Consider the following 17,262-nt stretch of genomic DNA (forward strand, 5'->3'; position numbering starts at 1 on the left):
CTCTGCCTAGATAAATCCTCGTTGAGGATTTTTTCAAAGTCAGTGCCATGGTCATTTAGATCTTTCTTCATGCTCTTGTCTGGATCCTAAAGTTTTCTTCTTATGAAATGGAAACAGACAATGGCCAGATTAACTGATGACTGATGCCTCCAGGTAGCCTTCCTAACAGACCCCACCTGGGGACCACAGATGGGCATGTGTCTGCAGGCCTTTCGTCACACCCTTCCTCTCATCACCACCTCCTCAGGCATGACGTGAACACGGTTCTGACATGTCTGCCCCATGATGCTCAGTTCTGCTGTATGCCAACGGCAGCACAGAGCCTTTTTTTTTTTTTTTTTTTTTTTTTTTTGAGACAGAGTCTCGCTCTGTCGCCCAGGCTGGAGTGCAGTGATGCAATCTCGGCTCACTGCAAGCTCCACCTCCTGGGTTCACGCAATTCTCCTGCCTCAGCCTCCCGCATAGCTGGGACCACAGGCGCCGCCACCACGCCCGGCTAATTTTTGCATTTTTAGTATAGACAGGGTTTCACCATGTTGGCCAGGCTGGTCTCGATCTCCTGACCTCGTGATCCGCCCACCTTGGCCTCCCAAAGTGCTGGGATTACAGGCGAGAGACACCGCCCCCGGCCGCACAGAGCCATTTTTAAATCCCCCTTTGAGGCTAGTCATGAGTTCAGCTAGAGAAGTGGCTTCATGTGGATTTCAGTTCCCATTCTGTGTTTTCCGTTATTAGGAATAGGCTCTGGTTAGCAGGATTTCATTCTTAAATAAAAACAGGCTCGAATTAAGCACACCCTGGATCCCAGGGCTCTCAGGAGACATCATTGCAGTGAGTCTGTAATGGGAACATGAGCATTATTGCAGTTACCGAATTTCTCTTGCTGCAAACGCCTTTGAACTATTTTTTTTTTAACCCACTTTCGAAGAAGGTAAAAGTTTTGGTTCTTTTTTGTGAGAGGGTTCCTGTTTCATAACCTTCTAAAAACAAGACTACCAGGGTTTAAGTACTTCAAGGAAATCGGTAAACCTTGCCCGTTTTAAGAGGCTTAAGTCACAGCACCTAACACTCAGGACAGTATTAAGGCCTTCTCACGAGCAGCTCCTGGAAAGCAACCAGACACAGAAGCCGAAAGGCTGACACCCTCTGACCCAGCCATTCTTCAAGGAGTCTCTCAAAAGGAAACTATCCAAGATGAACCAACACATAGGTATAAAAGATGCTCCCAAAGGCATTATTTTCTTAAAATTTTTATTATTATTATTATTTGAGATGGAGTCTCACTCTGTTGCCCAGACTGGAGTGCAGTGGCGGCATCTTGGTTCACTGCGACCTCTGCCTCCCAGGTTCAAGCAATTCTCCTGCCTCAGCCTCGCAAGCAGGTGGGACTACAGGTGCCCACCACCATGCCCAGCTAATTTTTGTATTTTCAGTAGAGACAGGATTTCACCATATATTGGCTAGGCTGGTCTCGAACTCCCGACCTTGTGATCTGCCCACCTTGGCCTCCCAAAGTGCTGGGATTACAAGTGTGAGTCATGGTGCCCGGCCCATTTTATCATTTTTGAGACAAAGTCTTGCTCTGTTGCCCAGGCTGGAGTTCAGTTGTACAATCACAGCTCACTGCAGCCTTGACCTCCTGGGCTCAAGCGATTCTCCCACCTCAATTTCCTAAGTAGCTGAGACCACAAGCATGCACCACCACACTCAGCTAATTTTTGTATTTTTTGTAGAGATGGGGTCTCCCTCTGTTGCTCAAGCTGGTCTCAAACTCCTGGAATCAAGCAATCCTCCCACCTTGGCCTCCCAAAGTGCAGGGATTATAGGCGTGAGCCACTGTGCCTGGCCCCAAAGGGATTATTTTAAACAGAAAAAAAGTAATCTAAATTCCCATAGAAGGGGCTCATTTAAAAAATTATATTATGGGAGTTTTGCTTCTGTTTTTCTGCTTATTAGCATATATTTTACTTTAACACTTCCTGTTTTACATTTTTCTGACATGTCATTTGTTAACCCTAACTGTACACTGATCAGCACGATCAGTCGCCCTCTCATTCATTAACCCTAACCATACACCCATCAGCACGATCCATCACCTCTCATTCATTAACCCTAACGTACACCCATCAGCACGATTGGTCGCCGCATTCATTAACCCTAACCGTACACCCATCAGCATGATCAGTTGCCTCTTATGTTATTAATGGACCAACAGGAAAAGCTGCTGAGGTAAGTGTGCACGAGCACAGTAAAGAAGTGAAAATCAAGGACCCCAGTGACAAATGACAGAAGCTTCAAGCTCAGGTCCGCCTGGTGCCAAAGCCCACACTCTGAGTAGCCTCAACACAGCTCAGCTCTGATGTGACCCCAGGGAGAACGGCAGGCTCGAGGGAGGGACTCCTGGCAACCTGTCCTCCCCCCAGGTCCAGTGCTAGAGATTCTGATCACCACAGCAGTAGTCTCTTCCGATGGGGGACGATTTGCTGATTCTTGGGAAAAGAAAACAATCATGGATAGGGAGAGATTTGCTAAAGGTTACAAAATCACAGAAGGAACAAGTTCCAGTGTTCTGTAGCACTGGAGGGGGATTAGTTTCAAATAGCTAGAGGGAGGATGCGGAATGACCCCAATACCAAGAAATGATAAATGTTTGATTTGACAGATACGTTAATTACCTCGATCTGATCACTACACATTATATGGATCCAAACATCACGATGTACTCCATAAATATGTGCAATTATTATATGTCAATTAAAAAATAAGATGCAGGCGCGGTGGCTCACGCCTGTAATCCCAGCACTTTGGGAGGCTGAGGCGGGCGAATCACGAGGTCAGGAGATCGCGACCATCCTAACATGGTGAAACCCCCTCTCTACTAAAAAATACAAAAAAAAAAAAAATAGCTGGGCGGGGTGGTGAGCGCCTATAATCCCAGCTACTCGGGAGGCTGAGGCAGAAGAATTGCGTGAACCCGGGAGGTGGAGGTTGCAGTGAGCTGATTGCGCTCCAGCCTGGGCAACAGAATGAGACTCCATCTCAAAAAAATAAAATTAAAAAAAAAAAAATACAAAAATCAGCTGGGCATGGTGACTGGTGCCTGTAATCCCAGTCATTCAGAGGCTGAGGCAGGAGACTTACTTGAACCTGGGAGTCGGAGGTTGCAGTGAGCGGAGATTGTGCCACCGCACTCCAGCCTGGGTGACAGAGTGAGACTCCTTCTCAAAAATCAATAAATAAGTAACTTAAGCTAGACTTGGACAAATTTAAGTGCTATTGAAGGGGTGGCCTGCCCCTCCACACCTGTGGGCATTTCTCGTTAGGTGGAATGAGAGACTTGAGAAAAGAAATGAGACACAGAGACAAAGTATAGAGAAAGAAAAAGTGGGCCCAGGGGACCAGTGCTCAGCATACTGAGGACCCGCACCGGCACCGGTCTCTGAGTTCCCTCAGTATTTATTGATCATTATCTTTACCATCTTAGAAAAAGGGAAGTGGCGGCCGGGCGCGGTGGCTCAAGCCTGTAATCCCAGCACTTAGGGAGGCTGAGACGGGCGGATCAGAGGTCAGGAGATCAGACCGTCCTGGAGGGTGAAACCCCGTCTCTACTAAAAAATACAAAAAACTAGCCGGGCGAGGTGGCACTCGGGAGGCTGAGGCAGGAGAATGGCGTGAACCCGGGAGGCGGATATGAGCTGATACTGCACTCCAGCCTGGGCTACAGAGCGAGACTCCATCTCAAAAAAAAATAAAGAAAGAAAGAAAAAGGGAAGTGGCAGGATAATAGGATCATCGTAGGGAGAAGGTCAGCAGCAAGACATATGAATAAAGATCTCTGTGACATGAATAAGTTTAAGGAAAAGTGCTGTGCTTTGATATGCATATGCAAACATCTCCATAAACCTTTTCAGTGCATAAAGAGCAGCATTGCCACTAGCACGTCCCACCTTCAGCCCTAAGGCAGTTTTCTCCTTTCTCAGTAAACAGAACATACAATCGGGTTTTCCGTTGCCCAGGGACGGGCAGGAGACAGATGCTTTTCTCTATCTCAACTGCCAAGAGGCCTTCTTTCCTCTTATACTAGTCCTCCTCAGCACAGACCCTTCACGGGTGTCAGGTTGGGGGACGATCAGGTCTTTCCCTTCCCACGAGGCCATATTTCAGACTATCACATGGGGAGAAACCTTGGACAATACCTAGCTTTCCTAGGCAGAGCTGGGTACTTGAGATTAAGAGAATGGTGATGACTTTTCACAAGCATACTGCCTTCAGGCACTTGTTTAACAAAGTACACCCTGCACAGCCCAAAATCCTTTAAACCTTGAGTCACCACAGCACATGTCTCTCGCAAGGACAAGGTTGGGGGTAGGGTCACAGATTAACAGCATCTCAAATATAGAACAAAATGGAGTCTCTTATGTCTACTTCTTTCTATATAGACACAGTAACAGTCTGATCTCTCTTTCTTTTCCCCACAGCCCTTGGGTAAGAAGATGCAACACCATAAAGATGTCAGCCTCCCTCAGTGAACTTGTAAGTGCAACGTGATCCAGTGAAAATGCCATTGGCTGTAGACGTAAGAGTTACAGAAGCCTGATACCTTCATCCAGTCCCATGTTAACTCCTTACAGAACCATGGTGCATCCATCAAAAACAAGAGATGAATTTTGGTACACTGCCATTAGCTAAACTACAAAGCTCATTTGAATGTTACCAATTTTGGACAAATGCCCTATCTCTATTCTAGCGGCTGGTCCAGGGTTCCACGCTGCGTTGGTCCTCATGTCTCCTTGGTGTCTTCGTCTGTGACAGTTCATCTTTCTTTCGCAGTCTGTCACGACCTTGAGGTTTTGAGGAGTACTGGTCAGGTACCCGGTAGACCTGCCTTCCGTCTGCACTGGTCTGCTTTCTGAAGGCCAGTGCCGAGGGGGCTGGGCATGCGTGGTGGCTTGTCAGGAGGCACACGGTGCCAGCAGATCCTGCCACAGGGGACACCAGCCTCCATCAGTGGACTCAGCTCATGGTGGCCAGGAGGCTTCAAGGCGATGCAGATACTTGTTTCCCCTTAAACGTTCCTGTTCAGGTCTGTTGGGGGACACAGCCTGCAGCAATCCTTATGATGGTGGAAATGCTAATTTTCCACTTCCCTCCTCCTTTCTGCATGGATTGACGGGAATTTCTGTAAGGAAGATTTGTTTCTTCTCTTCTACTTATTCAGTTATTTCCATCCGAAGGGATTCAACGGACATTTATTCTATTATTTCACTCATACGCCAAAGCTATTATTCTTTACTTTCCTACTCAAAACTTCCAGCTTTGGCCATTGGAAACGTTTTTTGGGGTGGCATCTGGGTCCTTTTATCTCACCTGTCAGTTTGCTTTTCAAGTACCTCCTAATGTCCTGGGGCCACGAGATGCTCCAGGCTCATTTTGCATTTTCCCTCCCAGTCTTGGATCAACCATTCTCCAAGGAGCCCAGATTCCTTTACTGGAGAATGGTATTGAGAGACCAGAATGCAGCCACGGGCTGTGCTTGCTGTGGCTGAGTGCTGCAGCTTTAGCTCTGTCGGCAGCTGGAGCCAGGAGAGGAGAGGAGGCCCGTGACTCACGTGTGCACGCGTCTGCAGGTCTGCTTATTTCTGTAACTATGTGGCTGTATCTATTTAAAGACACCTGGGTTCATCCTGAGGCCCCAGGGCCTGCCCATCCAGTGCCACAGAACTCATTCTCACCTGTGCCTTTCCTTACTCATAACTTCTGTCTATCCACACGTTTGTTCCACACTGGCAAACACATAGTTTGCTAATCCATACCCCTGTGAGAAACAAATTTACCAACTAGAGAACGGTGTTTCTAGAGAACGATGTTTCCAGACAACGGTGTTTCTATTTACCAACTAGAGAATGATGTTTCTATTCACCAACTAGAGAACGGTGTTTCTATTCACCAACTAGAGAATGGTGTTTCTGGAGAATGGTGTTTCTGGAGAACGGTGTTTCTATTTACCAACTAGAGAACGGTGTTTCTAGAGAACGGTGTTTCTATTTACCAACTAGAGAACGGTGTTTCTAGAGAACGGTGTTTCTATTTACCAACTAGAGAACGGGGTTTCTAGAGAACGGTGTTTCTGAACAGCTCGTACACCTTTACCGTCACTGTATTAAAGGAAACCAGAATGTGTCACTGTAAAATATGCCTCTTTGACATAAAACTTATTTTGAGCTAAAAGCAATTTAGCAGCAAATGAAGGAAAAACTCTTCTACACTACGACAGGATATAATTTCTCCTTTACTGGAGACAGCTCTGGACGCTCGCCAGCCCAGAGAAGGTACCAGGGAAATCTGCAAGCAAACCTTACCCCATTCGTTTCCTCCCATATGTTTTAGTTTCCCACAATTTCCCACCTTTGGAAGCCCAACACTGCTTTCCTTTGCCCTCTGTCTGCAAGTTTATTGTTCTTTCCTGAAGATGCTGTAAGCCAGAGTTGTAAGCCACTGCTTTGTTATTTTCACTGAGTGAGGTGGTTTGGATGTTTGTCCCCTCCAAATCTCCTGTGGAAATATGTGACCTCCAACGTTGGAGAGGGGGCCTGGTGGGAGATGTTTGGGTCATGGGGGCAGCTCCCCCGTGAATGGCTTGGTTCTCTCCTCGTGGTACCAAGCGAGAACCTGTTCTGAGTTCACGAGAGCTGGTGGTTTCAGGCGGCCTGGCGTCTCTGTCTTGCCAGGTGATGCACCTGCTCCTCCTTTGCCTTCTGCCATGATTGGAAGCTCCCTGAGGCCTTCCTAGAAGCGGATGCCAGCACCATGCGTTCTGTGCAGCCTGCAGAACCATGAGCCTAAATAACCTCTTTTATTTGTAAATTACTCAGCCTCATGTATGCCTTTCTAGCGATGCAAACAGCTAGTCCATTGAGATTCCTCCCACTGATAGGTACTGTGTGTGTTTACCACCTGTTCGCTTTTCTCTTGTTAGCCTGTCTTTTGTCACAGGAGTCTGTCCCAACTCAGAACTCATGGAGGTTGAGGACAATTATATTTCCTCCCCAAGAGCATCCTGTGAAGACACCAAGTCACTTAGACCAGCTCCTTTCTTCCTCACATCCTTCAGTGTGGCTGTGGGACTCGCTCCCATGCACCTGTCTTTGCTGGTCACAGCCTGCATTCTGTCTTGGATCCTCCCCCATCCCTACATCCAGGTTGATTTCCAACATTAATATACAGTAAAATGTAGTCTGTGATGTGCATCTCTATGGGTTTGACAAATATTCAGAATGTCCTCCACCACCATATTCCTTACAGAACTGTCCCGTCATTCCAGGACCCCCACAGCCCCCCAACCCCAAAACTCTCCTGTCATCCTGGAATGTGGGGCCGGCTCCCCCCAACCCCAGAACTGTCCTGTCATCCTGGAATGTGGGGCCGGCTCCCTCCGACCCCAGCAGTCCCTAGTGCTTTACTTTTTCCAGAATGTCATGTGCACGGAATCACATTTGTGACCTTTTGGAGCTTGTTTTAATTTTGTTTTGTTTTTGTTTTTTTTTGCTTTACAAAATGCATTTATGGTTCAGGCCAGGCATAGCGGCTCACGCCTATGATCCCCACACTTTGGGAAGCTGAGGTGGGAAGATCTCTTGAGCTCAGGAGTTCAAACCAGCTTGTAATCCCAGCACTTTGGGACGCTAAGGCAGGAGGTTCGCTTGAGCCCAGGAGATCAAGACCAGCCTGGGTAACACAGCAAGACCCCGTCTCTACAAAAAATTCAAAAAATTAGCCATGCGTGGTTGCACGTGCCTGTGGTCCCAGTTACTCAGGAGGCTGAGGATGGAGGATCGCTTGAGTTCAGGAGTTCGAGGTTGCAGTGAGCCAAGACTGTGCCACTGCACTCCAGCCTAGGTGACAGAGCAAGACCCTGTCTCGAAAAAAAAAAAAAAAAAAAAAAGAAAGAAAAGAAGGAAGGAAGGAAGGAAGAGAAAGCACTCCTTAAAAATTGGAAAGAAATGAAGTCAATGGACCTAACTGTATAGACAGTGGGTGGCACAACCACACAAAGAAGATGCCTCGAGTGACTTTTACACAGAGCACCGGCTGCTGCCCTGGGAGGACGTGCCCTAAAGACGAAAAAGAGCTGCGGACAGACCCTCAAGGCACCCAGCGGTCCTGGTGGTTACCTGGGTGCTGTGCCACAAAGCTGTCACTCACAGATTGTAGGAGAAAGCAAATTACGAGACCCTTGTCAGGAGTCAAGATTGTCAGTGTAAGAAAACACAGGTGCAAATATAGACATAAAAAAGAAGTGTGGCCGGGTGCAGTAGCTCACGCCTATAATCCCAGCACTTTGGGAGGCTGAGGTTGGAGGATCACCTAAGGTCGAGAGTTTGAGACCGGTCAAGCCAACGTGGAGAAACCCAGTCTCTATTAAAAATACAAAAAAATTAGCCAGGCATGATGGTGCACGCCAGTAATCCCAGCTACTCGGGAGGCTGAGGCAGGAGAATCGCTTGAACCTGGGAGGCAGAGGTTGCGGTGAACTGAGATGGCGCCATTGCACTCCAGCCTGGACAACAAGAGCAAAACTCCATCTCAAAAAAAAAATTAAAAAAAAAAAAGTTAAAACTCCCTAATTTTCATCTGAATAGAAAATCCCAGTATAAAGTCCTGATTTTCTTTTACTTAAATGTTCTGTCTTTCTTAGGTCTGTGTACTGAAAAGAGCTAGAAGCTTGACAAACCAGTTATTAAAATAGATTGTGATCTCGATGACAGTTGATCAGAGAAATTGGGTCATTCTTGCCACACCCAACTAAATACAGTCAAAGAGCCTGGGGAGAAAGCACTCAGGACACACAATATTGCTCCAAAATGCCATTCTCTTCAAGCCTGGCAGCGAGACCCGCTGCTGTAACCTGAATCCAGTTCCATCCACGGCTGCCGAGACACCTGACAGTCCCCGAGGACACACTTCCCCGCCCCTGCCCCTGCCGCCACCCACACCCCACCCACGCCCCAGCCCCTGCCAGCTCCCCAGAGCTTTAGCAGCAGCAGGGAACTTTCTCTCAAGACCTTCCTCCTTCTTATCAAATCCCAAATCTTCTCTTTGTTCTTCAGACATACTGAAGACACGCGGTTTGTGTGTATGCCCCTGTGAAAAGGAAAGAATCAAACATAAAGCCTTTGAAACTGTGGATTATCCTGAGCCTTGAGGGGAACGTGGCTATGCGGCCTAGGTCATGCCACACGCAGCTGCAACTTCTGCCTTTTTTCCTGTAAATAATAAAGACCAAATGGCACCAGAGATAAGACCCCCTCCAATCACTACCCCTCCTCACGGAGTCATAACGCAATCTTCCTTGAAACACAGAGACCCCCTAACCAATGGAACCGCTGTGGCGTGTGCCCCTGGCTTCGCATGAAAACTATGGTGATCCTGCTGGAGCTTCTGTCTCCGCCTGGTAAGTGAAACCTGAGCTTCTCCACTTGGAAACGCTGACCCCATTTGTCTGCAGTCAGTGCCTTCCCGGGTGGCCATCTTCAAGCTCTGCCCTCAAATACACACTATAGGTAACCAGATTTTCTGAATCTCATTATTTGGGGTTGACACCTGAATTGCAATGCTTTCTTCCCAAATAAAACGTTAAATTTGGAGAGTCATCTCTACATTTTTATTTTGACTCTGACCTCATCTCTAAAGACCATTTTTCAACAAAATAAACCAGGGCTTTTTTTTTTTTTTTTTTTTTTTTGAGATAGAGTCTCACTCTGTTGCCCAGGCTGGAGTGCAATGGCATGATCTTGGCCCACTGCAACCTCTGCCTCAGCCTCCGGAGTAGCTGGGATTATAGGCCTGCACCAACACGGCCCGCTAATATTTGTATTTTTAGGAGACAGGGTTTCATCATGTTGGCCAGGCTGGTCTCAAACTCCTGTCTTCATGGGATCTTCCCACCTCAGCCTCCCTAAGTGCTGGGATTACAAGTGTGAGTCACTGTGTCTGGCCCAAACCAGGGCTTCTTGATGAAATCATGGATTCCAACTGTGACTAGAAATGCCCAAGGTGAGTTGAGCCATAATGTAGGTAACTGGGCTGGACATAGTGGCTCCCACCTATAAGCCCAGCATTTTGGGAGGCCTAGGGGGATGGTCACTTAAGCCCAGGAGTTTGCAACCAGCCTGAGCAACACAGCAAACCCTGTCTTTTATACGAAAGTAAAAATGAACTAGCCAGGTGTGACAGTGCGTGCCTGTAGTCGGAGCTGCTTGAGAGGCTTAGGTGGAAGGGTCACTTGCACCCAGAAGGATGAGGCTGCAGTGTTGGGCAACCCAGCCTGGGCAACACAGTGAGACCCTAATCTCTAAAAAAAAGGTTTTTTTAAGTAGTAACTGAAAGCTGGGTAATAGTGGTAGGCAAGGCGGGGATCATTATATTCTATTTTTATTTAAAATACCCTTTAGAATTGTTATAAAAAGACTATCTCAATTTTTACCTATCAACCACTACTTTATTTCAAATACTGAGTCCATGTATCAGCTACCAAACCTCAATTCTTGTGGCAAAAATTGTAGAAGAGAATTTCAGGAGCCTCTACATTTCTTGTGCCACGGGGGAAGCTAGGCCCTGTGGCCTGAGTCCTGCAGCACGGTTGCAACTTCAGCTTCTTGGACTGGTTAGGCTGATAGGTGACCACATGGCCTCTTGTTCTTGTTTTGTAAATGACTAGGAGAGACCAGACTTCCCTGCTCCCCATTACTGATCTTTGCTGTGGACCAGCCGCCTCCTTCATTGTCCTGTGCATCTGTCCTAACTCAGACTAGATGGCACAACGACCCCATGACATACTCTATGTGGGACGCCAAACATACCTTTCCCAATAGGAAAAGACCACCTTCGCTAATCAGAGCACAGTAACTGTGCATTCACCCTCAGAGAGAAAGATGCCGGAATTGTATTGTTTCCCTAAACTTCATCTATAGAAATGATCCCAAACTGCTACATGTCAGAACACTGACTTCCGTTCTTTGGAATCTGTGCTTCCTGGGCGGCCTGTCCTCAAACTTTGCGCTTGAATAATCTCTCTTTAAACTAGATTCTGACAATCTTGATTATTTTAGGTTGACAGTGTCTTCAGGGAAATATATTCCACACTGAATTCCTAACTTAAAAAACAAAGAAAAGCTATAAAAAAGTGAAAAAGAAAAAGGTCGGGCATGGTGGCTTATGCCTGTATTCCAGGCACTTTGGGAAGTCAAGGAGGGTGGATCACTTGAGGTCAGGAGTTCAACACCAGCCTGGACAACATAGTGAAACTCCGTCTCTACTAAAAACACAAAAATTAGCTGGGCATGGTGGTGCATGCCGGTGATCCCAGCTAATTTTTTAAAAATTGGCCAGGTGTGATGGTGTGCATCGGCAGTCCCACCTACTTAGGACACTGAGGGGGGAAGGCTGCTTGAGGCTGCAGTGAGCCTTGATTGCATCACTGCACTCCAGCCTGGGAGACAGAGAGAAATCCTGTCTGAAAACAAAACAAAACAAAACAAAAAAGAAAGAAAAGGGGAAGAAAAGAAAAAGGAAAGAATGAGAAAAAGAAGGAAAAAAGGAAAAAGGAAGGGAGGGAGTAGGGCATCACTTTGTCTAAATAATTGTAAACCACAAAAACTGGAGGCAGGTAAAGTAAATAGGTGAGTATGGCCAGAGCACGGGGCAACAGCAGGAAAGAACAGATACGTGCGGTTTGGACTAGATGAGTGTTTCTGAGCCTTTTTTTGGATAAATGCCCTCCCTGCGTTCTGATACACACTTTAGGACAGCGTGGGAATCACTGTCATTCTCCGAACCTCCTTCAACTAAGATTTTGTCCAGCATTAGATTCTATTTTCGCATTGTTAAGCAGGTTTTTGTTTTGTACCATAAAACTGTAATATTCAGTATGCTTGTTCAAACACCACTCCTACAACCCCACTTCTAGCCTCCTGAAGAAGCAGTGCATGAGGAGTCCCCAAATGTAAACCTCTAGAGTATCGCGTAATTCCACTGTAGGGGAGAAAATACAATTTCTCTTCTTTCTCTCTTTATTAGTTGAGACATTCTCCTGAAAACAAAATTCAGAGCAACAGGAGAAACAAGCAGAAGTTTATTAGCACTTGCTGTACCCATCGCGTGAGAGGCCTCAGTTCAAAAGTATCTCTCTCAAGGCATGTTGTGAACAGCACAAGGTCAGACATAGCCCGGTCTACACGCGTTTATGTCTTTCCACAAGGTGGAAATATACCGATGCTATTTCAATCATAAAAGCCACGAGCTACGAGGAGTTGCCTCGAGACAGTTCCCTTCAGCACTACTTGTTAACTTGGTGGTCAGAGCCATGGGCAGAGGCTCAAGCTACTCCACGAGTCAGTCAATACTGCAAGCTATACATCATAGTGTACTTAAAATACAAACATTATGGAGTAAACATTCCTCATCAAACAAAGTAACATTTGACACCAAGAAAAGGGGATAGGAAAAAGGGTTAATGGATCAATCCAAGGAAAATGATGACGGGAACAAGGAGTGTATTCCGGCCTCATCCAGACAGAAGTCATTGTCTTCCAAGGAAGGCTTTGATGTGAGCAGATCCTTAGGCAGCAGATGCAGGGTGCTAAGCACAAGTGACAGCAAGACGGGCTCTATCAAAATGCCAGTGTTGAATTGGTCAGATCCTGCCCTTTTTAAGGTCACAGTCCTCTGATGAGGACAATAAGAGTGTGCCTGGTTGTGTCTTTATCTGGTTGAGTGTTCACCTGTTAACTAGGTGAACATCCGGTCCCTGTTGGTATGATGCCTTTTGAAACGTAAGATTAAACCTTTTTCTAAGATGTAGTTACTTATGCAAAGGGTGCTTTATACAAAGCAGTAGCGGAGGGGCCTTGCTTAAATAGTATTTTAACAAAAAGCCATAAATCCTATACGGTGACAAGCCGAAAAACAGAGCATCTTCAGACTTCTAACATGCAGGGGCCAGGCGCAGTGACTCAGGCCTGTAATCCCAGCACTTTGGGAGGCCGAGGCAGGTGGATTGCTTGAGGTCAGGCGTTCAAGACCAAAGACCAGCCTGGCCAACTGGTGAAACCCCGTCTCTACTAAAAATACAAAATTAGCCGGGCCTGGTGGCGGGTGCCTGTAATCTCAGCTACTCGGGAGGCTGAGGCAGGAGAATCGCTTGAATCCGGGAGGCGGAGGTTACACGAGCCAAGCCGAGATCGCGCCACCGCACTTCAGCCTGGGCGACAGAGCGAGACTCCGTCTCAAAAAAAAAAAAAAGGGGGGGGCTCCACAGGAACTTTGTGTAAGCCGAGGAGTATCGCCATCGCACCTGCACCTTCACCTTCGCCTTGGGCAGCCCGGTGCCGTCTTCCCTCAGTCTGCGATTAACCAGCGGAAGGCTGCACTGACCTATTTCAAATCCCTTATTTCCTTCCTAAAACCACTCAAGAGTTTGGGCACAGTGGCCTCCCTGTGTGAGGAACTTGCTTCCCACTTACCAAAAGACAAACCCTTCGCCCATCCCCGGCCGCGCACCCGGCCGGTCACCGGCTGCCACCCCGACCACCCTCCGGTCCCTAAAGACGCCCGCGGATGGGACGCGGCCGGCCCGGCCTCGCAGGATGACGGGAGGCCTGGGCGTCCGCGATCCGTCTGCCCTTTCTCCCATCGCGGGCTTCCTCTTTCCTCACTTTCTCCCGCCACGAGAACCCACCCACTTCCTTTTCCCCGAACCCACCCACTTCCCGTTTCAGGACCTCGGCTAGCCCCAGGCCCCCGGACCAGGCCAGGTCACGTGGGTCCAGGGTCACGTGCCGCTGCGGGTCACGTGCCGGCCTGCATCACGCGTGACGGGGCGCGCGGTGCTGGAGGCTGCTGCACCTGCGGTGAGCCGATCCGCCGGCGCCCGACGCGCGCGCTCTCGCGAGACCCTCGGGGTCACGTGACGCCCGGGCGCGGCGCAGCTCACGTGACAGGCGCTGCCGGCCGCGGGGTCTTCTTCGTGCCGGCGTCGCAGTGGCCGGGCCTCTTGCGTCTGGGAACGCCGCCGTCTCTCACGCCAGCCCTTGGCTCCCGCGCCCCGCCGCCGCCCCCGCGCCCGGCAGTCCGCTGCCCAACCGCCGCCTGCGCCCCCGCTCCCTGCACTGTACCCGGCCGCCTCGCGCCATGGCGGCCCCCGGCAGCGCCCGGCGGTCCCTGCTGCTGCTGCTGCTGCTGCTCGGTGAGGGGGTCGAGGCGGGGCCTGGGAGCGGCGGGACCGGGCGGGGACGAGGCCCCTGGGTCTTGAGGGCGGGTGGCTGACGGGTCGTTGTCCCGCGGGTCGCCCCGCACCCACTGCTCCCCGCCCCGGCCGGCTCTGCCTGCGGGCGGGTGTTTCTCTCGGGGTCGTAGGGTCGGGGCAGAACTCAGTGGCAGGTGCTTGGGGGACCAGGAGGTCTCATCCCAGGACCTGGCTCCTCTAGGGTCTGTCTCACTGAACTCAGTTTTTCTGGGATGTTGAGTGCGAAAGCTCGGCGGTCTGGTGCTTTCAGGTCGTTAAGTTTCCTGGCAAGTTGAGGCGGTGAGATCTAGACGAGGCTGCGCCGCCGAAGGTGGCAGGGACGTCTGTGGTCTCAGCCCCCGGGCGGGTGACCTAGATCAAGCTCTTCCCAACATGGGTTTCAGCCAGGACAGGGAGAAGCCGGCGCCAGCATTCCCCACCTTTGTACTTGAACCTTTCGCCTCTTGCAGCGGTGTGGAGGAGATGCGAGTGTATTTATGTTATTGTGAATTCACGTGTATGTTAAAATAATTTTTAAAGTTCTCTTTGGGATTTCACAAGATTCCGTAGCAGACAAGATGAGGGAAAGCTGGCGTCAGACTCACGGTGGCAATGTTCGTGTCTAGTAAGTAGTTTAAAGAGCGCCGTTCCTATAGGCCAAAATGCGGGACCCGGGAACATGTAGGGAAGCGCCGTGCTCTTCTGTCAGTTTATAGAGCCCAGACGGGCAGTAGGTGCTCAATATTGTATTGACTGGTGAATTTCATTCTAATTATTTATTCTCTCTTCATAAGAGGATGTGTGCTGTCTCTTTAAGACAATCCGGATGTGCCCCGCCGCCCCACCTCTGGGGCACTGTTTTCTCACCTCCTCCCCATCCCCCCATAATATGGGAAGATTATCTTAAGTGCCAGGATCTGAAAGGTGATGTAGAATCAAGCTGAGGGAGTGTATGTGAGTTGAGTAGATATAGAAATACACTCCTGTACCCATCTGCCTTGGCTTCTTTAAATCCCTCAGTCCCATCCAACACTAAAACTCTGTTACTGTGAGTGAATGGATTTTGGTTTCACTTTTTTGTTTTGCCTGTTGTGTAAAATGAATTCTTTGAACTGCCTGAATAGCCACAGAGATAAACTTATTCCAGTAGTAAACCTGAAGCCTTACTCAGCTCCTGCGACAGGGTCCAGTGTAGTTAATGAGAGGAGTTGCAGAAACAAGTTTTGTCGTGTCACAGCAACTGCATTGTTCTTTGTTACAGATGCTCACAAGCCTCATGACTTTGATGTTTTGTTTCATGTTTTAAAAACTCACTCTAGGCCGGGCGCAGTGGCTCACGCCTGTAATCCCAACACTTTGGGAGGCCGAGGCGGACGTATCATGAGGTCATGAGTTCGAGACCAGCCTGGCCAATATGGTGAAACTTGGTCTTTACAAAATACAAAAATTAGCCGGGCATGGTGGCCCACGCCTGTAATCCCAGCTACTTGGGAGGCTGAGGCAGAAGAATTGCTTGAAGCTGGGAAGCAGAGGTTGCAGTGAGCCGAGATCACGCCACTGCACCCCTGCCTGGGCAACAGAGCAAGACTCCGTAAACAAAACAAAACGAAACAAAAAAACCCAAAAAAACCTCACTTTAAAAATGAAGTGAAAAATCCATAACTCCCTGATACAGTGATTGGAATATTGCTCATGTAATTAGCCTTCTAAGGTCTGTTCCATTATATCTTTTATGTTTACAATCTTAACTTTTTTTTTGAGATGGAGTTGCTCTGTGCCTAGGCTGGAGTGCAGTGGCACAATCTTGGCTCGCTGCAACCTCTGCCTCCCGGGTTCGAGCAATTCTTCTGCCTCAGTCTCCAGAGTAGCTGGGATTAGGCATCCGCCACCATGCTGGGCTAATTTTTGTATTTTTGGTAGAGACAGGGTTTCACCGTGTTGGTTAGGTTGGTCTCGAACTCCTGACCTCGTGATCCGCCTGCCTCTGCTTCCCAAAGTGCTGGGAGTACAGGTTTGAGCCACTGTGCCCGGCCCACCTTTTTTTTTTTTGAGACAGAGGCTCGCTCTGTCACCCAGGCTGGAGTGCAGTGAGTGGTGTGATCTTGGTTCGCTGCAGCCTCTGCCTCCTGGGTTCAAGCAGTTCTCCTGCCTCAGCCTCCCTAGTGACTGGGACTATAGGCGCACGCCGCCATGCCTGGCTTTAGTAGAGATGGGTTTTCACCATGCTGGCCGGGCTGGTCTCGAACTCCTGACCTCGTGATCCGCCTGCCTCAGCCTCCCAAAGTGCTGGGATTACAGCCATGAGCCACCATGCCTGGCCAAAATCCAACTTTTAAAAAAGGCCTTTTAACAACTTGTATTTAAAGATATTTAAAATGTTTATTTTAATGTGCAAATTCACCAAAAACCTTTAAAAAAAAAAAAACTGCTCAATTACGAATTTCCACTATATTAATAATTAGGCATTGCTTAAAGCTATTATGTTTGAATACTTAGAAACCTCAGACAAGCATGAACCGAAACTTGTCTTGATAGATCCGATTAGCTGTGATTGCATAATGTGACCGTTTAAACCATTGATGTCAGCAGGATGACCGCCTTACTCTTTCCACTTGAGCAACTGTCACTTAGGAGGTTTGAAAAACTTTATACTTGGCTGGGTGCAGTAGTTCACGCCTGTAATCTCAGCACTTTGGGAGGCCGAGGTGGGCGGATTACCTAAGGTCAGGGGTTCGAGACCAGCCTGGCCAATGTGGTGAACCCCCATCTCTACTAAAAATACAAAAATTAGCCGGGCGTGGTGTGGTGGCAGGCGCCTGTAATCCCAGCTACGCGGGAGGCTGAGGCAGGAGAATTGCTTGAACCCGGGAGGCAGGGGTTGCAGGGAGCCAAGATCGTGCCATTGCACTCCAGCCTGGGCGACAAAATCAAAACTCAATTTCAAAAAAAAAAGAAGAAGAAAGAAAAGCCAGGTGCGGTGA

The 17,262-nt window shown here is 48.6% G+C and overlaps 1 protein-coding gene across 2 annotated transcripts in view; it reads left to right on the forward strand.

Annotated features, from left to right (window-relative positions):
* The window catches only part of LAMP1 (lysosomal associated membrane protein 1), a 127,720-nt gene that overhangs the window by 86,297 nt on the left and 24,161 nt on the right, over positions 1 to 17,262 (forward strand). Inside the window, exon 2 of one of the 2 annotated variants that reach the window (XM_050767027.1) lies at positions 13,979 to 14,242. In XM_050767027.1, coding sequence (XP_050622984.1) covers positions 14,188 to 14,242 — 55 coding nt within the window. In that variant the 5' untranslated portion in view covers positions 13,979 to 14,187. Of the gene's footprint in view, positions 1 to 13,974; positions 14,243 to 17,262 lie in introns of those variants that run through there. The other variant, XM_050767026.1, reaches the window with a different exon arrangement.

The sequence above is a fragment of the Macaca thibetana genome, chromosome 17 (assembly GCF_024542745.1).
Source record: "Macaca thibetana thibetana isolate TM-01 chromosome 17, ASM2454274v1, whole genome shotgun sequence".
Classification (NCBI taxonomy): domain Eukaryota; kingdom Metazoa; phylum Chordata; class Mammalia; order Primates; family Cercopithecidae; genus Macaca; species Macaca thibetana.